General features: G+C 54.9%; 1 protein-coding gene across 1 annotated transcript in view; it reads right to left on the bottom strand.

Moving 5' to 3' along the window:
* OTOG (otogelin) overlaps positions 1–21538 on the bottom strand; it is a 71438-nt gene extending 49900 nt beyond the window's left edge. Inside the window, exons 1-20 of the mRNA XM_045825506.1 lie at positions 21427–21538; positions 20964–21024; positions 20736–20790; positions 16980–17055; positions 15924–16016; positions 15602–15756; positions 14267–14385; positions 12766–12971; positions 11795–11925; positions 11423–11529; positions 10934–11043; positions 10450–10578; positions 9474–9582; positions 9145–9191; positions 8558–8703; positions 6692–6824; positions 5363–5540; positions 3589–3713; positions 2402–2614; positions 813–993 (exon numbers count right to left, since the gene is read on the bottom strand). Coding sequence (XP_045681462.1) covers positions 813–993; positions 2402–2614; positions 3589–3713; positions 5363–5540; positions 6692–6824; positions 8558–8703; positions 9145–9191; positions 9474–9582; positions 10450–10578; positions 10934–11043; positions 11423–11529; positions 11795–11925; positions 12766–12971; positions 14267–14385; positions 15602–15756; positions 15924–16016; positions 16980–17055; positions 20736–20790; positions 20964–21024; positions 21427–21538 — 2486 coding nt within the window. The remainder of the gene's footprint in view (positions 1–812; positions 994–2401; positions 2615–3588; positions 3714–5362; positions 5541–6691; positions 6825–8557; positions 8704–9144; positions 9192–9473; positions 9583–10449; positions 10579–10933; positions 11044–11422; positions 11530–11794; positions 11926–12765; positions 12972–14266; positions 14386–15601; positions 15757–15923; positions 16017–16979; positions 17056–20735; positions 20791–20963; positions 21025–21426) is intronic.
* Between the last annotated feature and the right edge of the window lie 261 nt (positions 21539–21799).

Raw genomic sequence — 21799 nt, 5'->3', positions numbered from 1 at the left:
CCCCCAGGAAAGTCTCTCTCTCCAGCCCCCATCACTCAGTCGAATGTGATACAATTTTACAGATGAAACAGGTCTGGAGACCATCAAGGGCCTTGCCCACCAGCCCTGGCATCGGACCCGGGATGTTGCCACCTCCCACCCTGCCTTCCCTCCACACTGCGACCATGGCCACAGCCAGCCTCAGGGCTGTCCCCTCTCTCCTCTCTCCTCTGTTCGGAGCACTCTTCCCTCACTTCCCTCAGGTCTCTGCTCAAACGTCACCTCATCAGAAAGGCCCTCCTTCCATGCTCGCTTTGGGTGACATACAGTGACCGCTCCCCACCCGAGGATGCCTAGTCTCGCTCTGCTTTGTTTGGCTTCCCAGCTCTTACTACCACCGGGCCCATGACATGTCTGTTCACGTGTCTGTCATCTGCCTCACCACCCAGAATGCGAGCTCCACGGGGACAGCCCCCTGTTTTGTTCGCTGCCGAATTCCCGGGGCCCAGAAATGTCTGGAACACACGAGGCAATCAAGAAATATTGGTGGAAAGAGAGGGGAGGCGGGGCAGAGACCCTCTAGGCTCTGCGGATTGCTCTGCCTCGTGGTGAAGCCGGGCCGGAGTGGCCTGAGAGCCCGAGCCAAGGAGAGAGGCCTGGAGGGGGGTCCAGGTGAAAGAGTCCCCACCCGCCCACCTTATGCCCCAGGGTCTGCCCTGTGGCTGTCAGATGAAGCAGGGACAGGAGAGGCCCAGTCAGGCTTCCCAGTCTCAGATGCCATGGAGACCCCGGGCCTCCTCGCTGGCTGCCAGAGGCCAAGCCGGTCTACTCACCTGGGGACACAGAGGTCAACCTGGGTGTCCAGATAGGTGTGTGGTGGACAGGCGCAGCCCTCCACACACTCGTCCTTGCTGAGGTTGCCACCACAGTCCTCGGGGCCGGCTAGGTCCTGGCAGGTCTGTCCACACGGGGCCACACAGGCGCTGTACTCCTTGGTGGCCTCGCAGGACAGTGCTGTAGGAGAAAATGGAACCATGCGTTGTCTCCCTCGTCCCCACAACTGTGTAGGGTGGGCTCAGCAACCTGACGAGGAACTGAGAACCAGAGAAGATTAGACATACACCCAATGTCACACCGCAGGTCAAGGCCAGAGCTGGGACATAGACCCAGTGTGACTCCAGAACCTCACTGCCTCCCCCCATGTCAGACAGGCAGATCGGCAGGGCTGGGCCCCACCTCCAGGTTCAGCCTGGAGCCTGCTGGGGGTGCTGCTTTTCCTTCGCACGGCATTCCTCTTAGGTAATGGGACTGGGGGAGGGTGGAAATCACTGCCCTCTCACAGCCATATACCCACCCCATCACACACACACACACACACACGCACACGTGCACAGGCACGTAAACATACACACACTGGCCCTCTCATTTCCACCTTGTAACACACTTGGGCGGTGAAGACCAGACATGCCTCCTACAGCAGCCTCTGGTCCAAGAATGCCCTTTGTCCAGACGGGGCTCTTTTTATCTGGCCACCGCATCTCCCACTGACTCGTGTCTTCCACATCCTGTCGGAGCAGGCAGACCCCCTGAGACTGTCAGGCTCACTTTGAGGCTGCACCTCAAAGCCACCTGGGGAGTTTTTTCGAATGCAGGGGCCCAGCCCCCTCTGGCAGATACCATTGTTTTCATTGATACTGAGTGCAGCCCAAACACGTGCATTTTAAAAAAGTTCCCATGGTGAGTCTTCAGTGCTAAGAACCACTGAACCTATCCAATTACCTCTGGGGAAACTTTGGCTCAGAGAGGGGCGGGACCTTGCCAAAGACACACAGCAATTTCCTACAGGGCTAGGATAGAACTCAGGCTTCCTGACTCCTAGTACCATTACTTTTTCATTAACTCAACAAACCTCTTCCTAAAGCTTACTGAGAGTGGGGCCCTGTGCTGGGACCGAGGGCACAGAGACAACTCAGACATGGGGACGCATGAGGCCAGGGTGGGGGTGCAGTGGGTGGGTAGGGGCCAGCTCACACCCATTGAGCCACCCATGTACCCAAGGGCCATGGAGACAGTGGTCCTGAGAAGGCTCACCTAGCTCTGACCACAGTGGTGGCAGTGGGTGGTGAGAGGCGGGTGAATTTGGGGTTGACAGGACCAAGAGGACTTGGAGATAGGCAGGAGGTGAGGGCAGGACAGGAGTCATGTGTCACATGTCCCAGGCGTCAGGCTGGGTGACCGAGGGGGTGGGGGCCCTTGGCAGAGATGGAGCACACAGGAGAAGCCATTTGGGAGATGGGACTCTGAGGCTGGAGAAGACTGTGGGACATCCCAGTGGAGAGTTTGGGGGACAGGTGGGCACTCAGTCTGGAGCTCAGGTTCCTCCAGCCCCCCTCACATGGGTGCACAAGGGTGGAGCACTCACCACATGCTGGCAGGTGGGCTCGGAAGTCGATGGGGAGCCCGTGGCGCCGGCACAGGTGGGCGTAGTGGGCCAGCGTGGCGCACAGGCAGGGCTGCCCACAGCGGCAAGCATCCCGACGGCACTGCTCAAAGTAGGGCACGGGGCTCAGGTACAGGGAGCAGGGGGCGAATAGCTCCTCCGTGAGCACGCTGCAGGCCTGCACCGCGTAGGAGGCTGGAGATGGGAAGCACAGGGGCGAGGGGCCAGCGACCTGGTTTGCCTGGTGCCCTAGGCCCAGCCCCTCCATCCCTCCCCACAGCTCTGGGGACTGGGTGTGCGTGCATGCACCCGTGTGCATACGTGACTGGGAGTGTGTGCACATGGTTCTGTGAGTTTGGGTGCGAATATGTGGTTGGCTGTGTGCACGGTGTAAATATCTGTAGAGGAGTGTGTGTGTAAAGCACACGTGCTCATACAATACATTCCACCAGGCACGAATCCGTATGCGAGGAAACAGAGGAGTGAACAAAACAGACAAAATCTCTGCCCCTGTGGAGTGCACGTTCTGGTCGGAGAAGACCATCACCAGACAATTTATGTGGGAAAGCAGAAGGTGAAGAAGACACTAAAGAGACAGAAAGCCAGGAAGGAGGACAGAGGCTGCAAGGTGGGGCAGGAGGCGCAGCTGTGGTTTTAAATCAGGTGGTCAGGAGGGCCTCGGTGGGGACATGGTGTCTGAGCAAAAACTTGACAGAGGAGAGAAATGTGTTCCCCGAGGGACGAGCACCCCAGGTGGAGGGAACAGCAAGGGCAAAGGCCCGGAGAGGAGAGCAGCGCTGGTGGCTGGTGGAGTGGGGAGAAGAGCAGGGAAGCCAGTGGGGCTGGAGCAGAGTGGAGGGTGGGTGGGAGTGGGGGGGGGGCGGGGAAGGCAGGTGAGATATAAGGGGGATGGGCAGAGGCTGCAGGGCTGGGTGGGGCCGCTGTGAGGACTCAGGCTTCTGCCCTGAGATTGGGGACCCAGTACAAGTGTGTGTGTGTACCTGACAGTGGTAGAACGTGAGGTTTCCTGTCTGCCACACCCTCAGCAGAAGGGAACCCCGGTTTCCAGCACTCGGTGTGACCAGCATCCTCGTGCCCAGAGTTCCTACCTCCCCGTTCTCAAACCAGTCCCGCCCACCCCGCTCCCTCCCCACCCTCCCCCACCTCACCGGCTTGCAGGTGCACATCACAGGGGTCCAGTGGGGAGCCGGGGAGCAGCGGGGAGCAGGCGGACAGTGTTTTCCAAGAATTGCCAAAGAGTTGTGGCGTGCTCTCAGGCACACCCACGGGGGACCTGCAGCCGTGACATAGCCACACTCACACGCTTGTACATGTGGACATCCAGCGTATGCTCAGGTAAGCACCCATCTGATCATGTACACACACACACACCAAGCATGAGCACACACTCAGGGGCATACTCAAAGGCACAAATATACCCACCCAAACTGAACACCACAGGCTCATGTATACCACTTGCACACACTTTAAACACACATGCACACACAGAGCACAGCTACGTGCCAGACATGCAAGCAGCCAACGGGTTCTGTGCAATGACAATTATGGCTGTGTATGCATGCACACATGTATCACATTTAACAGGTTCCCAGGGGACTCAGAATGGGCTTGGGGCCACACACCCCCACCTGCACTCGGCTCCTCATGCCAGAGAGAGAGAAACAGGAAGACTATGACCCAAACTTCACTGGGTGAAGACCTCTTCCCCATGGGCAGTTCCTGAAAACTCCTTTGCCCTCCCTTTCTCTCTGGGTGGGGGAGAGTCACACGAGGGGCAATAAAGAGAGGAAGGGGGAAAGTATGTTTTCCAAGCATCGCCAGTCTCCGGGAGTCAGCAAACTGGGTGTGGACAGGAGAATGCAGAGAGCTCTCGCCGTCCAGAGGGGGCAGGCTTCGCCCACATTCCGGCTGAGGCAGGGACTGTACTCGGCCTTCACAGAGCAGTATTCCCACCGGAGTTGAGGTTCAGGAGGGTGGCAAGCAGCCCACGCAGCAAACCAAGGTCTGCCCCCGCATTCTGGACACCCGCCCTGACATCAGCCCCACCGGGCAAGACAAAGAGGAATGCCACATTTTTAAGTGTACGTACTTTGAAAAGTTTTCAGCTGTTTTCTTGCACTGGGTTTTCCAAGCAAATCTGAGTTATTACTTCTGGCTCAAGAAAGACTCTCATGTTTCCTTCTCCACTGCCTAACGTGTGTAACGTGAAAGACTGGCCAGAACCTCACTCAGCCTTCAAGACCGAACCTTTTGTTCTTGTTTTTGGAAGCCCTGACTTCTGTCCCCTCCGAACTTCCTAACTGTGTCCATGCCCCAGGGTCTTTCTCGTAAGCCTCAGTCCGTCCACGGGAAGGACCCCACCCCCCGAGTGTTGCAGGATTCACAGGGCACACCCCTCAAGCTCCAGGCAGGAAAGTTAAAGGGTTACGCTGGCCTGGTGGGGCAGGAAGCAGGAGTTTTGGCATCATTGGCTTGCTGGGGGCTTACGCTCACCTAAAGGCGTTCACAGCCGATTAAAGCAAACCACCACCAGCCAACTCGAACCCCACGTCAGGTCTACTAACTGCAAGACTTCCCTATAAAACAGTATTCCTCAAAGTATGGTCCATAGGCCTCATATACTAGAATCACAGGGGTGCTTGTTAAAAATGAGATTCTTGGGCCTCAACCTGAAGCAGATTCTTAAGGAGCGGGACCCAGAAAGGAGCGGGATCAGCATTTTAGCAAGCCCTGCAGGGGAGTCTTCTGCACAGGGAAGACTGAACCACTGCCATGAAGAAACATACTTAAATTTAAACGGAGAGAAATAAATGATCCTTCGTCAGGCACAATGAGAGGCCATGGGAGTTTGGAAGACAAGGACACTCGACCCCGAGGGGCCCCCTTCCCCCCTCCTTCCTGTCCCAGGGCAGGGGTGCGTACAAAAAGTCGTCCTGCGTGTTGCCGTTGAAGGTGCCACAGAGGCCCACCGTGTCCTCCACCCATCGCTGGTCCACCTGCAGGTAGAGCCGCAGGCCCTCACGGTCATAGAGCACCTGCACGCCCACGTTGGTCCTCACCCGCAGGAACGTGGAGGACAGCCTCCGGATCTCAAAGGCGTCTGTACACAGAAAGAACCAGGAGGGGGCACAAATGGGGAACTCAGCCAGTATGTGCCCCACCCACCGCCACCACCTGCGTGGCTTCCCCTGGTCCCCATACCAGCCCCGTCTTCACCCACAGTGAAGCTCTGCCCAGGGGCCGCTTTGGGGAGACTTCAGTAAATCCTGTTCAACGCTGAAGTCAGGGCCCAGGGTTAACCTGCTACGGCAGCCCCAGCTGAGGGATGTCTTTTAGCTTCAAGTGCCTGTTGAAGCTCTGCCTCCCTAAGTAACAGGTACGCTTCCTTCTCTAGCAAAGCAGAATCCCGCAACTGCCTGTTCTTTTCACCGTGGCCACTAGGGAACTCACAATATGAGTCTAGATCCAACTGCAGCACTTTAGAATTTTAGATGCAATTGTAGTGAATTTTTTATACCTTTTGTGGCTTGTACTTCAGCCTCTTTACCTGCCTTTGGTCCCCACTCTTCTCAATCTTGAGCCCCTACTCTTTCTTTTTCTTTTGAATTTTCTCTGGTGGTATTTTATTTCTTTTCTTTTTAAAAAAGATTTTGTTTATTTATTTTTAGAGAGAGGGGCAGGGAAGGAGAAAGAGAGGGAGAGAAACATCAATGTGTGGTTGCCTCTTGCACTCCCTTCACTGGAGACCTGGCCTGCAACCCAGGCACGTGCCCTGACTGGGAATTGAACTGGCGATCCTTTGGTTCACAGGCCTTTGCTCAATCTACTGAGCTACACCAGCCTGAGCTATTTCTTAATAGTTTTGTCATTTTTGTTTGATGTGCTTCCTATGAGCTACCACAAATTCCCTGTGGAATGGGACAGGATAATAAGTAATTAATAAATAAATAGTCTGAGTAGGGATGATGAATAGCTCCTCTCATATCCTAATGTTAGGAGAAGCTGTCATACTGCTGTGAAGCCTGTCATGTTGGGGTGGGGACAAAGGTCATTTTGCCAGTCCAGAGTCCACGTTCCTGGGACCAAGGTGCCCCCCTGGCCTGGTGCACCCAGTAGTAGAATTTGAGCTCTTGCTCAAAATGGGAAGGCAAGAGCTCAAATTCTAATACTGGGCAGTGCCTTTGGCCAGGGGGGCCTGGGAGAAGCCTGCACAGCCAGCTCTCAGCTAGCACTCGTCCACCAAAGCCGTACCATCCGTGTAGGGTGGGGTGACCTTGTACTGGTCAAACAGGAGGATGTCCCCAGCTTGGGTCAAGGTCACCTGCTTCCGGGGGTCCTGGTGCAGGATCACTGACACGGACTGGACACAGACCCCATCCTGGTTCTGGAAAAAGAGGAAGGCCAAAGGGCAGAGTTAGTCGATCTGTCTTGCTGGCCCCAACAGAGCCCTCCAGGAGCAGACGGGGGCCAGAGGCCAGCTCCTCACGGTGATGTGCCTGGAAGGACATCATCATGGGTCCTCCAACCAAACACCTTCATCTGGGGAATGGGAAGGCAGAGGCTCAGGCTGGAGACTGGTGGCAGAGCTAAGATAATGCAAATAAGTATGACAGTCAACACTCGGGCTGCCTGTGACACAGAGCAGAGGTGCATGCACCCTGCGTGGCCCAAAGTCCAGCCTCAGGAACAGTGGCCTTCCCACTCAACTGCAAGCCAGGACTTCAGTTTCGTCCCGTGTGGTTGTTTGTAGGGCTCTTTCCATGTGCACACGTGGCAAAGTCTCAGGCTCCACCCACAGGCAGGCAGGAAATGAGTTAATATTCTCTGGGCCTCAGGTTCCCACTTCTAAAAAGGGTAGTCACATTAGTGCTTCCACACAGTCATACAGAGAGGAACATGGTAGATGCAGTCCCTGCCCTCATGGAGAGCGTATATTCGTGTGGCACATAGACATTAATTAGGAATTACAAAGTTGCTTAGTGAATTACTATTGTGACCAGGGCTGCAAACACGTGCAGGTGCTAGGAAAGCACGTAGCGAAAGGATTGGCTTAATCTGCAGAGGTAGGCAAGGCCATCCTAGGAAATGATAACAATAATGTAAAAGTAATCATAACAATAATAAAACTTTTAATAAAACTACAACTTATAATAATATGTAACAGCTAACTTTAATATAGAGTTTCAATGTTCAGGAGCTATTCCAATCTTTTTGTGTACATTTATTCATTTAATCTTCATAATGATCCTATTCAGTAAGTACTAACAACCCCACTTTGCAGATCCGAAAATTGAGGTGCAGGGTGGGGGGATTGACATTTGAGCTGAGGTCTGAAGAATGCATAAGCTAGTTGGGCAAAGGGAGGAGGGGAGCAGGGAGACGTCCTGAACAAAGGTCCCTGACATGGAAGACATTTAATGCATTCAAGGACATAAAAGAAGACCGGTGGGTACAGCCCACTGGGCAAAATGTTTTAAGATAAGGTTCAAGAGATAGGCGGTGGCCAGCCCACACAGAGCTGACACAGCTCAGGGGTCACCTCCTCCAGGAAGCCTATCTTGATCTACCCCCTCCTGATGCCCGGGTACAATGGCAACGAGAATGTTTCTCCATGGAGATCTATCCTGTACTTTCTACCTTGTCACAGCTCCTATGACAGAGTGGTTATGGGGTCACTTGTCGGCCTCACCCACCAAAGTGTGAGGCCCAGGAGGGCAGAGCCAGGCTTCATGCATCCTAGTCTCCAAGAACTAACCCAGCTTCCGGCACAAGTAGATGTTTAGTAGTTGCTGGATTCATGCGTGCATGTATGCATGAATAAATGAATGAATACACAGATGTTGAAGATACAATCCAAGGAAGCAGAGAAGATTAAGTTGAATTAGAGCCATATGAGAGGTTTTCTCTTTAAACACCGAGGCCCATGGAGGGGAAGTGGCTCTTGATGCCCTACAGCCAGAACCCCGTCTCCTGCCCTGTGGCTCTCAACAGAGAGAAGGTAAAATGGGCTGTGGAAAGACCTGGGGCCCTGCCCTAGGTCCTCCAGCCTTTCTAGAGGGGAGGGGGCAGGGGGCAGAGGTGGCTGGCTGGACTTTGCCCGGGGCCCCCAGCCCTTACCAGGCCACACGGGGCGTTCTGCAACGTCACTGTGAAGGTGCCCGAGGAGCGGCTCTTGGCCAGGATGTATTGGCATGTGGCAGGGAACGTGTACCGGCGGCCGTCGAAGGTGGTGAAGTGGATGTCGCCAGTCACTGAACACTCGGCTGAGGGGCAGAGAGAGGTGGCTGACCCATGGGAGCAGGAGGAGGAGGCACCTGTCTTAGGAATCAGGGCAGTGTCTGGAGCCCCGGCCTGCCCTTTGGGAGCCCTGGTCACTGGGGAGACGCAGCCCTGCTCTGGACAGCTCCCTGGCAGGTGACCAGGGCTAGAGACCAATTTTGGCCCAAGGCCCTCAAGCTCAGGAAGGTCCTTGGATATACAGAACCCCATGGAAAATAGTCCCCGAGGGGACGGAGCCATCGCTCAGTCAGGCAAAGCAGCTCTGGAGAAACAAAGGCAGGGTGGTTGGGCCAAGAACGAGGAGGGAGTCCCCCCGCGCACCCCCACCCTAGCCCAACAGCAGGCCTGACTCCCGGAGTTTTCCTGCCCAAGGAGCTGTGAGACCAGAGGAAGAGGGTAGAGTCCAAGGTGGGGGTCAGGTGTACCTGGGCACACAGATGTGCTGCACACCCACTTGCCCTCGGTGCATGTGCTGAAACAGAGACCAAAGAGGCAGAGGTTCACCTACCCAGGCCTGGAAGAGATGCTGGAGGGGGCAGGGCCCACGAACGTCCTGCCCCCAGCCCTCAGTCTTCCCATCTCTAAAATGGGAGGTGGAGACTGTGCCCACAGGTTAGATCCAATGACATCTGTGACTCGGAGATGCCGAGATAGCGCTCCCGAGTCATCAGGGCTCTCAGGCCCCAGACGGGCGGCCCTGATGGAAAGCCCTGGAATCTTCCACCTCCTCCCACCCCCTGCAGAGGACACGGACCAGGCACTGCAGTCTTCTTTCACCACAGAGCCAGTTGGGTACAGGGTCCCGTGGAACTCACAGGGACAGTCAGCTGGTGCCACACAGCCCCCATCCTCGAAGATCAACCCTAGGGTGACAGCAAAGGCCCACTTAACTCACCTCTGTTCCTGTTCACACACCTCTCATGGCTCCCCAGGGCCTGTGATAAAGACTCTCACATCTAAGATCTTGCACTACTGAGCTCACTTTCAAACTCTCTCCTGTGTAAATCCTTGGCTCAGGCCAGATCTGAATACCCTCTGAGCAAATAATCCCACCTCCAGAACTTTGCTCAGAGACCACCCACCCCAAACAACCTGGATACAGACTAGCTTCTCCTCTACCTCTTCAAAGCCTATCACTGTATCTAGAACCAGCATAGGCACCACCTCCTCCAGGAAGCCTTCCCTGACCATCTCTCCCACCACTGAATTCCTGTATCTCTTCTTGTGTGAAACCCTGAGCTGGTCCTCACCACATGTGCCTTCGAGTGGAGTCACATGGGTAAGTGTCTTATCACTGCCACCAGATTCTGATCCCTAAAGTCAGTGACGTGTCTTTATATATTTTATCCCAACCCCCTGCCTGGCTGAGTGACCTGTACACTAAAGGTGTGCTGCAAAGTTATACGCTGTGAAAAACAGTGTGTGGATGAATGTGGAAACTAATGCATGTGTGATAAATGAATACATGAATGAATGAATGAATGAATGAGTTGTTCTCATCTACATGCCTTAAAAAACTCAGACCCAGTGAAATGAAACACCCTGATGAACCTCTCAAGAGCCGCAGTTCTGCCCTCACCACCCCTAAGCCATTCATTCATTCACTCATTCATTCACTTATTAGTGTTTGCTCCTTCCTTCCTTCACTCTGCGAGCAGACATCCTCTGAACCCCTGCTTCATGTTCCTCCGTGCCAGGCCAGGCCAGGGCCCATTCCACCCCCAGCATACCATCGGGGCAGTAGCAGCCATCCACACAGGCGATCTCGCTGTCCACGCAGGCTGCCCGGGGCTGGCAGGAGGCGGGGCAGCAGGCAATGCACTCGTTGTAGATAAAGGCCTTCTCCTTACAGTGCACAGCTCGGGAGGAAGGGAGCCGTGTCATCTGTCACTTCCTTACAGCCAGCTCTACCCCAGGCCCTGGGGCGGGGCGCGGGAGGGCTTTGATCTTCCAGATCCCTTAGTCCCTATGGGAGCACTGGGTGACCAGGAAATTGGGGAGAACCTCCCTCCTCTCACTCTGTGGCCCTCAACCACTCCATCCTGCTCTGAGCCTCAGTTTCCCATCTGTCACATGAGAAGGGGACCTCCGGGCTTAAAGCTCTGACCACTGTGGCTTTGAGCGGGATGTTGAGGGGAAGCCTGAGAATGCCACCCACAGCCCTAGCACAGAGCTTGTCTGAACCGCCCCTGCCCGCAATCAGGCTGCACCTACTGCATTGCCGGAGCTGGGTCCTCCAGCCCTGCAGGGGGCGCCCCGCCTGAGCACACGCCCGGGCGTACTCCGCCAGTGCCCGGCACCAGGTGGCTTCGTCACCCACTGATCTGTGCAGGAAAACCGAGGATAACACTGGAGCGAAGCCCAACCTGCCACCAGCCCTTCAACATTCTATAGACACTGCCAGGGCTCCAGGCACCCCTATTCCCCACACACAGCTGGGAAAGGGGGACAGGGAGGGCATCTAGGTGTACAGAACCCTAGACTGGAGGCAGGACACTGAGAGGGGTCAGACCTTATTTCTAAGCCTCCCTGAATGGAGAAGCTCTGTCCCATCCACGCAGATAAGAACTTCAGAAGTGTGGGAAGTATATCTGTCAGGGCCTGGTATTACCAGGCCTACCGGCCCTCGGACTGAGCCCCATCCAACCCTGGGAGGGATCTCCCCACCTCCAAACCACCCCCCAGTCCTGGCTCCCCACTCACTGGCAGAGATCGCTTGTACAGCTGGCCGCGAAGGGCAGAGGGCTGACGAAGGCGTGACAGGCATCAAAGGGGGGCCTCAGCAGCGCCTCACACCGGTCATACACACTCTGGGGCAAGGACCAAGAGCTGGAGCTGGGGGCCAGCAGGGCCACCCCCAGCCCTCTGACTGTACAAGCTCCCCATGGAACCCCAAAGTGGGCCGAAAGGAAGGGAAGAGGAGGGTGAGGGGGGAGAGGGAAGGGCCCAAGGGCACCAGCAACTCTGAGCATTTGCATCCAGTGACTTTTCAAGCCGTAGATGGAAACCAACTTAAGACAGGCACTAGGGTAGGAGGTAAGGAGCAAGAGTGGGGGATGTGCCCAGGGTGCCAACCTGCATGGCTCCCAGGCTCTGCTGCAGGCATGGTGGCCGAGGCATGGAGGAGGTTGTGGGCCCTGGAGGCTGGTTGGGGGCCCACTCCTGCCAGCTGTGCACAAACTCAGCCACATCGTCCGTCAGCTTCCCTGCAGGGAGAACAGCATGACCACGGGTGGGGTAGGGCAGGAGGCACAGAGGGCTCTGAGACAAGGAAGGTGCAGCAGAAGAGATGCGGAGAGGTAGGTGAGGAGTTGAAGAATCCAGCCTCCTGAGCTCCCATCCCAGTCTTCATCTCCCAACAGAGCCACTCTCCTGAGAAAGCTGTTTGGTGATAATAGTCAAGAATGCTCAAGAGCCTCTAGTGGGTCCTTCTGCTCCAAACTCCGCGGAGGCATCACCATGCAATGGAGAAAGAATACTGTGCAAGCCTAGACAAGGAACCTCAGCTTCCCCATACATGAAATAGGGCAGATAATCCCCCCATGAGATTGTCTCATAGACTATGTGAGATGATGTTCGATGCTGTGGGTGCTCAAGGGCGTCACTTCCCCTCTTCGGGCCACAGTTGCCATGGTTTGGCCCTGCACCCTTCATTTTCATTCTTACCACTGCTCCGTAGGGGTCCACTGCTCCAGTTGGCCCCTTCCCTCCCTGGCTCTCTGGCCCCCTGCCTCCTCCCTCCCATGCACACACACACACACACACACACACACACTCCCTGCAGGGTCATTCCCACTCAGCAAAGTGCCCAATAGATCTTCACACAACCCTAGTAGGAATTGTCATTATGACTGTTTTACAGATAAGGAAACTGAGATCAAGTGGTCATGTACATGTCTGAGGCTACACATTTGGTAGGAAGGGCTCCCTGGCCTTTCACTGGTCTCTCATATCATGACCTAGTCCTCTTCCCTAAGGCCCTCCCACCCCTCCTTGGCTGACTTGTTCTCCTCCATCCATCAGAGGCTGCCCACTCTGAACCTCACCATAGCTGGTCACCAGGTCGTCCTGGGGGTCGGCGTTGTTGTTCCCACACAGCCCATGGGTCCAGCCCAGGAACTCTGGGCTCATCTTGATGTAGACAGCGGAGGCACCATCCCAGGCCAGCGTGAAGGCGGACTGATGACGCACAAGGACATAGCCAGCCAGCCGCTGCAGATGCACGCTCCCTGCCACATGCGGCAGCTGCACCCTGCAAGGCACAGCCCAGAGCTTCAGGGAATCCACACTGCCCAGTCCCTTCCCCAGGTACCTACCCTCACTGCCTGCAGGGCCCATCACGCGCACCGCACCTGCTTCACCCACGGGGACACTGGTACTGTGGGCTTTGAAGCCCCTCTTTGCCTCCCTAACTTCTCAGGTGCCTGGAAGTCCACCATTACAGGGGGATTCTTTTGTCTCCAGGGTTTTAAAATTGCTTTTTAAAACTGCTATTTCCTTAGCAGGGATAAATCTTAGAGCAGCTGAATTTACTAGCTCCTTTCTCCTAGACAGGAGAGATGGTATAAGCAGACAGCTACTTTTTAATTTTTTATTGATTTTAGAGAGAGAGAAAAAGATTTGTTTTTCCACTTACTTATGCACTCATTGGTTGATTCTTGTATGTACCCTAATCAGAGATCAAACCCACGACCTTGGCATGTTAGGACGATGCTCTAACCAACTGAGATACACAGCCAGGGCCATCAGACAGCTGCTTTGTTTATTTTTTTGGTGGGGACTGAGAGAGGGGTGGTGGTGGGGTGAAGCTGAGAGAGAAGGAAAAGTGGGAGTGAAAGAAAAGACACAGGGACCACTTTTCCCAGTTTTACTGGTATAGGGTCTCCTAGCCAAGCTGGGATTTGGCAACTTTCAATCCACCTGGAAACCAGGAAAGGAAAACAGAAGGCGTGTCTAAGCAACCCAAACTGGTACTAAAAGACCCATAACCCAATCCTTCATTCTCAGGAGACGCCCTTGGGCCCTTCATTCTACACTCAGCCCCAGGAACCCTGGTCGCCCAGTCCTCAGACCTGAAGCCGGAATGAGGAAGGGGAGAAGAGTCACTGTAGGAAGCAACAGAGTGACAGCAGACAGCAAGGGAAGACAGGACAGTGACGAAGGGTTCCAAAAGAACCACACTCCAGCTAGTATGGGAACAAAGGGTCCTCATTCCTTGTGTGGTCCCTGATGGCCCAGAAAAATGACTCGGAGTGACCCCATGTCATCAGAAAAGGGTGAAAGTGTGCTCAGTCTCTGTTCTGAGGATGCTTGAACTGTGTATTCCCATTCGGGCAGATTTTCTTCAAGTTATGAAAAAAAATTAAACAAGCTTTCTGCAAACCCAGCTGGTGAGACACCCAGCTGGCCTGCCAGCATGTTCCTGCTCTAATAGCGGAAATTCTGGTGCTTGCGCCCAGAAAGCAATTTCCTTTAAGCCTGAAAATGGCACGTGCTAATCCTTTCCCCACCAGGACTGCTGTGGGATAGGAGCGGTATGGTAGTTACCTGACTCCTCCGTGGGTGACCTCCTTGGCCAGGCGGAGCTCCTGCTCACCCGCAAAGAAGAGGCTGACCGACCTGGAGCAGGTGTAGGGGGAGGAGCCACACTGCGGGTCATTGTGCACCTGATTGGGGTTCAGAGACTGAAGTTTAGGGTTCTGGCTAGAACTTCGGTTCTGGGCCTGATGGCTCCCTGTTGAGCTTCTGCTACCTGCTGATGGCCTGCCCACTGCACACCAGGCACCCTTCCTCTGCGACCTCTCCCAGTCCTCACAACATCACAGGGAGGTCAGAGTTAGAATTATCTGAATTTCCGAGAGGACACAACTGGTGCTCAGAGAGGTAAAGTGACAGAGGTCCCCCACACAGCCAGGATGCTAACCCATGTCTGCTGGCTCAAACTCCAGGACTCCAGCACTCTATTGTGCTATATCCTTGCTTCTGGGTTCTTTGTTTATCCATCCCAGGTTACCCCATCAGGTTGAAAGCCAAGGTTAAACATTCACACAATTTCACATGCAGACAGAACGTGCACATACACACACACTTCATGTCTGTACTCATGGGGTACTCTCCATGCACACACTACAAACACACACTTCCACCACGACCCTGGCGAGCACAGTGTAGTCCTGCCCTGCACACATGGGCACGCAGGCCACTCCTGCAGCACCTGCCGCAGACACACCGCCCCGCTCCCTGCTCCCTGCTCACACCTCCAAGGCCCAAGGAACTGACGGCTGGGGCTTGGGGTGCACCAGGACTCCCCGAGTTTAGAGAAAAGTCTGAACATGTTTCTCTTGCAAGAACGGAAACTCTTCCCAAACCCTCCGCTAGCTGATGTTACATGTGGTTAAACAGACGGAGCCACTTCACTAAAAGTGAAACCTGTGAAAGCCATGCCACAGTCTAAATAAGCAAATATTTTTCAAGCACTTTTGACCCTGATCCATAGTAGGAAATAAAAATATATACATATATAAAAATAAAATGAAAGTTCTGCAAAATAATATTTATCCCATTGATGTATAATGCATTCTTACATTTCCTGTTCTCTTTTTCTATGCTGATCGTGACTCACTAAGGTCATTTCCTAACCACGAATGAGCGGCACCCCATCAGTCTAAGTGACTGACACATCCACCGTGAAATGACAGTCACGAAAACTCTGGTGCATGATGCCCCGAGGCAGAGTGGGCATGATTGGCCCAGGTGCCCAGCCCATCCAGGGCACAGCAGTCAGGGCAGCCTTTTGGCAGGTCTGGTCCTGGGACAGAAGGGGCACTGGCCTCCAGGGCCGAGGGGACCCTTCCTGGACAGGCAGGGTAAGGGCAGCCTCACCTGGACCGAGAAGGTCTGTCCCTCGGGTTCGTGGCGCCCCACCAGCGTGTAGCTGCCCTTCCCAGGCAGGTAGTAGTAGAGGCCATCGAATGTCTCCACATGGTGCTGGCCCCACGCCCGGCAGATGCTGTCCCTCTCAGGGCCAGCGTTATACACTGAGCCAGGAAGAGAGAACCTCTCTGTGTAGCTGCAGTGAGCAGGCACCAAGCCAAAGGCTGGTGGGTTCCAGCCCTGTTAGGCTGACCCCCAACCCCCAGTCCAGGACCCCAGACATCCCCTGTACCCATGGCCCCTCCCAGGGTGGGATGGAGCCCACACCCACCCATCTGGCAGCGCGGCCCGGTGGCGTTGAAGCGTCTGCAGTCACAGAAGGCTGGGTGCACGCACTCGCCCCCATTGAAGCAGGAGAACAAGTCTGCAAGGGAGACACAGGAGGCACCTCCCCGTCGAGCCGAGATTGGCACACTCAGGGATGCGGCTACCCCCTCGTGCCAGGACACCTGGCCCCAGCCCTCCCAGGGCTATGTGGTACTCAGATGCCCATCCCAGGCAGCCCTAACACTCCTCGGCAGCTGGTCATAATGGGGACACAAGCAGGGTGCGTCAGACTGCTGCCCAGCCCCTCACTGGCAGGCAGGTGGAATCGGGGTCACTGCCTTCACTGTGCGCCACGTGGCCCTCAGGCCAGCTCCACCTGGGTCTTCAACTCCCACAGCTAAAAGTCCTGCCCACTGGGCAAGGCAGGCAGAAGTGAGACTGTGGGGCACACGGGGTGAGTAGGGACAGTGCCCCGAGATCTTCAAGTACAGCACAGAGGCCACAGAATAAACCAGGGGCAGGGCAGAGGCCTCACATTTGGAATGCAGTGGAGAGAAAGGCCGAAGAGGAGAGAAGATAAAGCAGAGCAGAGTGCAGTGAGGAAAGGAGCTGTGATGTAAGAGGAGGGGCCATGGACACAGGACAGTTGAGGCCACAGACAAAAGACAGGTGAGGGAAGAAGGCACACAGAATGGGAAGGAGGGCAATGCCATGGAGCTCAGAAAGGGGCCACAGAAACAGTGCAGGAGGAAGCAGTGACTGAACAAGGGAGCACAAACTCACTGGAATCACATCATGTGAGAATGGAAAGCCACAAGGCCACGGTTATAAATACAAACAGAACGTGGAGAGGAAGCTCTCCTTGGCCAGGAAGGAGAACACAGAGGACAGTTGGAGGCTGGGGCCAGACGAGGCGGAGAGAAACCCCATGCAGGCAAAAGAGGTCACAGGAGGCCCCGAGGGAGCCCCCGAGGGAGCCCCGTCCCACCTTCACAGGCCTCTCTGCCAGCCAGGGCCCTCCCACACACCACCAGGGGACCTCGGGGAGGGGACCACTTACATGACGGTGCACATTTGGCCCGATGGAGCCGCCTTTCCCAGGAAGACATGGCCACGGAGTCCAGGGCTTCAGCCTCCTTTTAAACATGGAAGAGAATGCAACTGGGGCCGCCTTCCTGAAGGTCACAGCCCTTCCTGTCCCTCATCTGGAGGGGGAGAGACCCCCACACTTTGGTGCCCCACCTTGCCCCACCTCCCCAGGCCCACCTCTAAGAGGAGGGGAGGATTTTCAGGCCTGCCACAAGCCAGAGAGAAAAGGCCTTTTATTTTTTACTCTCAAAAGTGGGATCTCAGTGGCCTGAACACACCCCCACCCTCCGTGTTCTCATCTCCCCCAGCCTCCTTCCCTTTCTCCCCTCCCTAGTTAACTTCTGTGTCTCCACAGCCCAACACAACACCCCCTTGTCTTGAGAACAAACATGCCCCCCCCCCGAAACCACATGAGGCAGAGCAAAGAAACAGAGGCAGCCCCTCACCCCAGGACGGAAGAACATCTCACCCCATCCCTCCCCACAACTTTCCTTTTGGGATCTTCTCACTGATCATCACCCGCCAGCCTCAGAACTCAGCTCCAAGGCGGGACTCTCCCTGATACCACAAATCTGACAAGGACACAGGCAAAGTGTAGCTAAGAAACGCTATTTTCGCCCTGGCTGGCATAGCTCAGTGGATTGAGTGTAGGCTGCAAACCAAAGCATCCCAGGTTCAATTCCCAGTCAGGGCACATGCCTGGGTTGCAGGCCATGGCCCCCAGCAACCGCACATTGATGTTTCTCTCTCTCTCTCTCTCTTTCTCCCTCCCTTCCCTCTCTAAAAATAAATAGATAAAATCTTTAAAAAAAAAAAAAGAAACGCTATTTTCCAGAGCAGAAATCCCAACACTCGGTCTCTCAAGACATAACCATCTGAAATTAGGGCTGTCCCGAACACTCTGTATCTTCAGTCACCACGTAGCTAGCTGACTTGGACATCTGACCTCTCGAAACTTCAGTCTGAGGTGTCTAAGGTCACCTGGGCCTGGGACCTTGCACACAGCAGGCTCCTCCACTCTCAGAGTCTCAGCCCCCTCGTCTGTACAACTTCCAGAACTACATACCAGGTGCAGTGAGCAGAACAGATTCCCGGCCCTCAGAGAGCTCACACTCTTGCTCACAGGGCTCCCAAACTACGTTGCAGGTATTCATCTCCCCTGTCTTCCTCCCTCACCGTCAGCACCTGGGGCTGAGTCCCCAGCCTCCAGCAAAGGACTAGGCACATAGAAAGTATTTAGAACTCTTGGTCCCTGAGCCCAACCCCTGCTCATTGCCCTTCCTTGGCAAGCCAAGTCTCCCCTCTCATCTCCAGGCATGCATCCCCTCCCTCTTCCCTGTCCTGCTGACCCCTGGAAGTCACCGGTCCCTCCTTGACCAGGTTTCAACGATCTTCTTGCACTTCCTCCCTGGTTCCTGGGTCCTCCCCAGCTCTCCTTATCCCACAAACCCAGGCAGGACAAGGCCCAGAAATCAGTCTGCCCATCCTGGTCATGATCAATCTCACAGGGCCTTGGAGACCACGGGAAACAGGAGAGAACAGCCAGGGAGAACAGTCAACACCAAGGTCCCCTAAGCCTCGAACAGCTTCATTAAACTTGGTCTTCGTGTCTCTCCACTCCTAGCCTCCACCTCCGATGTGGCCTCTGAGACTGGTGTTACGAGGCTGAAACAGCCTGTGATGCAGAGTCAAGGCCATTTTCTGGAGGAAAAACTCAAATCCTGTCCCAGTGATTCATCTTCAGTATAGATCAGGAGTTTTTAATCATTTTTATGCCATTTTCACAAACACCTTTAACAACCTAATGAAGCCTGTGGGCCCCTTCTCAGAATAACATTTCTAAATGCATAAAATAAAACATACGATTATAAAGGAAATCAAATATATTACAATGTAGTTGTGAAAGCATTTTATAGAAACGTGTGACTTAGTAATATCTGCACTTTTTTACTAGCACGTGAAACAACCAGACCGAGCGGCAGGTGCTTTCACTGCCAGAATTTGGAAGCAGTGAGCGTGAGATCTGGGGTGGTCCACAATGGTCGGGGGACAGGGTACATCTGTGATTTTGGTGATAGTCGCAGACACTGCTGACACCCTTGTGGTTTGTAGCCTACGTAATAATTGAAGGGGATGCTACATTTCAGTCAGACAGAGCTTCCTATAAGCAATAACATATTTTCTCCCCACCCCAGTGCGTGGACCCCTGGTCAACACCGTCAGTTCTTTGAGAATGGCTGAGTGCTATAGGTATGAGGCAGCATTGAAATGAAGTGTGGTCGGGTGTGGGCCTAGGACACCCCCTCTGTTACAAATGAGGGCATTCCAGGCAGAAGCCCCCGGAAGGATCCTCAGGTTCACTTTCTAGCTGATGGCCTCATTCCCCCAATGCCCACTGACATTGCTTTAAAGAGGGCCGTTCTATTCCCTTATTTGCTCTAAGAAGTAATGTGAGAATCCTTCTGCAGTTGCCTCGTCCAAAGGCTTCCCAAGGGAAAGGAGGAGGCCTACCTCGGAAACCAGCAAGGAAGGAAGCGCACCAGGGGCGGAGGGACTTGGGGAAGGAGCATTTCCCTCCCTGAAACACAGGGACTCCTGGGGCCCTGTGGGTGTTCATGGTGCCAGCGAGCAGGCCAGCGCACCAGGAGACCCAGCTCCACCTGCTCTCTGGGGCCCCGGCAAGTCACCCACCTACCTTGACTTCCCCAGCTATAAATGAATAAAGACATTGTCTTTCAACTCAAACTATGCCTGACCATGATTCTGGAAAAGTTGGGATCTGGAAAAGTGTGCAAACAAGAAATAAAAACCCAGATAATCCACGCTTTGGAGAATAAGCATGCCCCCTTCTACCTCGGGATCTTCATGTGTACTTCCAAAGGGCAGGAATTTGAGACACATTGTTTCCTATTATAAATGACGCTCCCAATCTGCTGGCACAAGGAGCTGCCCAGACCTGATCCCTAAGGTACGTGAGATGAGGCTCAAGGTGCTTGGGGGACCTGGCTGTGGGTGGGCTGGACTTGTAACCTGTCTGTGGTTGTAAGAAGGAGACAAGTGCAGGCCAGGATTAGAAAGAGAACTTGAGTCCCCTGACCCAGAGCCCGAAGAGGTTTGGCAAAGGGAGAAAACAAACCACTACCTTTCCCAAAAGCTCGGAGGATCCCTGGAGGGCTGGCTGCAGGGAGTGGTCCAGACTCGGAGGTGGGTAGCTCAGGGCTCTGCTTCTCAACCAACCCTTCTGTGCAAACTCACCAGGTGACCCAGTCTTTCCCCACTCTCAGGGCAGCATTGCTGGGACATGCCTTGGGGTATGGAGTGTCCCAGCAATGCTGCTGGGGCCCCTGAAAGGCTTTTGGGACTTCACAGGCCATGCAGGAAAAAAAGAACTCGACTATCCTAACCCCTCACCTTCCCGCTTTTCACCACCCGAGGGGAGAGCCCACCTGTATCCTGATAGCACCTTGGTGCTTTCCCCCATTAAAAAACAGATGATAGACAGACAACTGAGCCTGTGACAGGGCCCTAAGAGATTAGGAGAGTAGGCATAGAAGTGACTCATGAATTTACCTACTTCAGACACATACCACCAGAAACCTTGTTTGTGCCCTTCTGAATAATTGCAGAGCCAGCCTTCCTAAAACCTAGGAACATCCTACCAGCCTCAGACCCTGTGGGAAATGAGCCCCTGCCTGGCAAAGCCCCCCTTCTCCAGGCCTCCCCTTACCTGGCCTCCCATCAGTGTTGTCACGTCCCCTGTGGCAAGGGTCCCCTCCTGATGGCTGTGGCCAGGGGAGAAACAAGACTGACGTGAGAAAGTGGATAAGAACGGGCCATGCCACCCCACCCATCCCAAACCCATGCCCCCGCCTCCATGCTAACTGCTGGGGTCACCCACACCAGGAATGAGAATGGGAACAGTGGGTGGGGCGGCCACAAGCTCACCCCTACTCACCCGGGATCCTGGGCTAGAGCAGGCTCCGGCTCTGCATTGCTGGGGGGCGTGGGAGCCACGGCTGAAAACAGGGGATTCCTCCTCACTCAAGCTATGTCTCTCATTTGGGGGCCTCCCATCACCTGTTCCCCACCTGCTAGAAGACCTTTCCCACATCTACCCTGGTACCTTTTCAAATCTCTTCTCCCCTTCCCTGGCAACTCTTCAGTAATGATCTCCCTCTTTCCTCCCACTCTCTGCGCCAGTTCTCTGTAGTTCCCCACCCTGCCCAGCTTGGGTCTCACTCTCCTGGCGGGGGCTGGCCTTGTTTTCCTTCTGCGCCCCCTCTCTTGCGCCCCTCCCCCTGGCTGTGCCCCTGCCCTGCTTTAAACCGCTTCTTTTCCTTCCCTCTCTCTATCCTTCCTAGGGCCTTTCCCCTACCCGCGCCCCCAGCCCAGGCCCCCTTAGTCCGCATCCCTCTCACCTGGAGCCTGCACCGGTAGGGACTCCCCTGCTGGTTCACTGAAGGACAGCCGGACGCAAGTGAGGAGCAGGCAGAGCGCGGGCGCGGGGACGCGCCGGGCCGGGGCCCACATAGGGGCGCACGCGGACTGGGAAGTCTGAGCACAGGCTCGGGGTCCCAAGCGCCTCTCCACCTCTCCGGCGTTGGCTGGGTCACACATCTACTACGTGGTGGCCGTTGTGGGTCTTGTTCTCTTTGCCCAAGCGTTCCCTTGGCCCCTCCTCCCAGGCGCCTGGCTCCTCCCCAAGCTAGAGTGACAGGACTGCCCAGCTTATTACCATAATTTAGGCTCCTGACAAAGGTCCAGGCTTCGCCCTTCCAATACTGGCTGCCC

This window comes from Phyllostomus hastatus, unplaced genomic scaffold (genome assembly GCF_019186645.2).
Source record: "Phyllostomus hastatus isolate PE091 unplaced genomic scaffold, TTU_PhHast_1.1 phas_scaffold_585, whole genome shotgun sequence".
NCBI classification, from domain to species: domain Eukaryota; kingdom Metazoa; phylum Chordata; class Mammalia; order Chiroptera; family Phyllostomidae; genus Phyllostomus; species Phyllostomus hastatus.
This window is presented reverse-complemented; position numbering and strand designations above follow the sequence as displayed.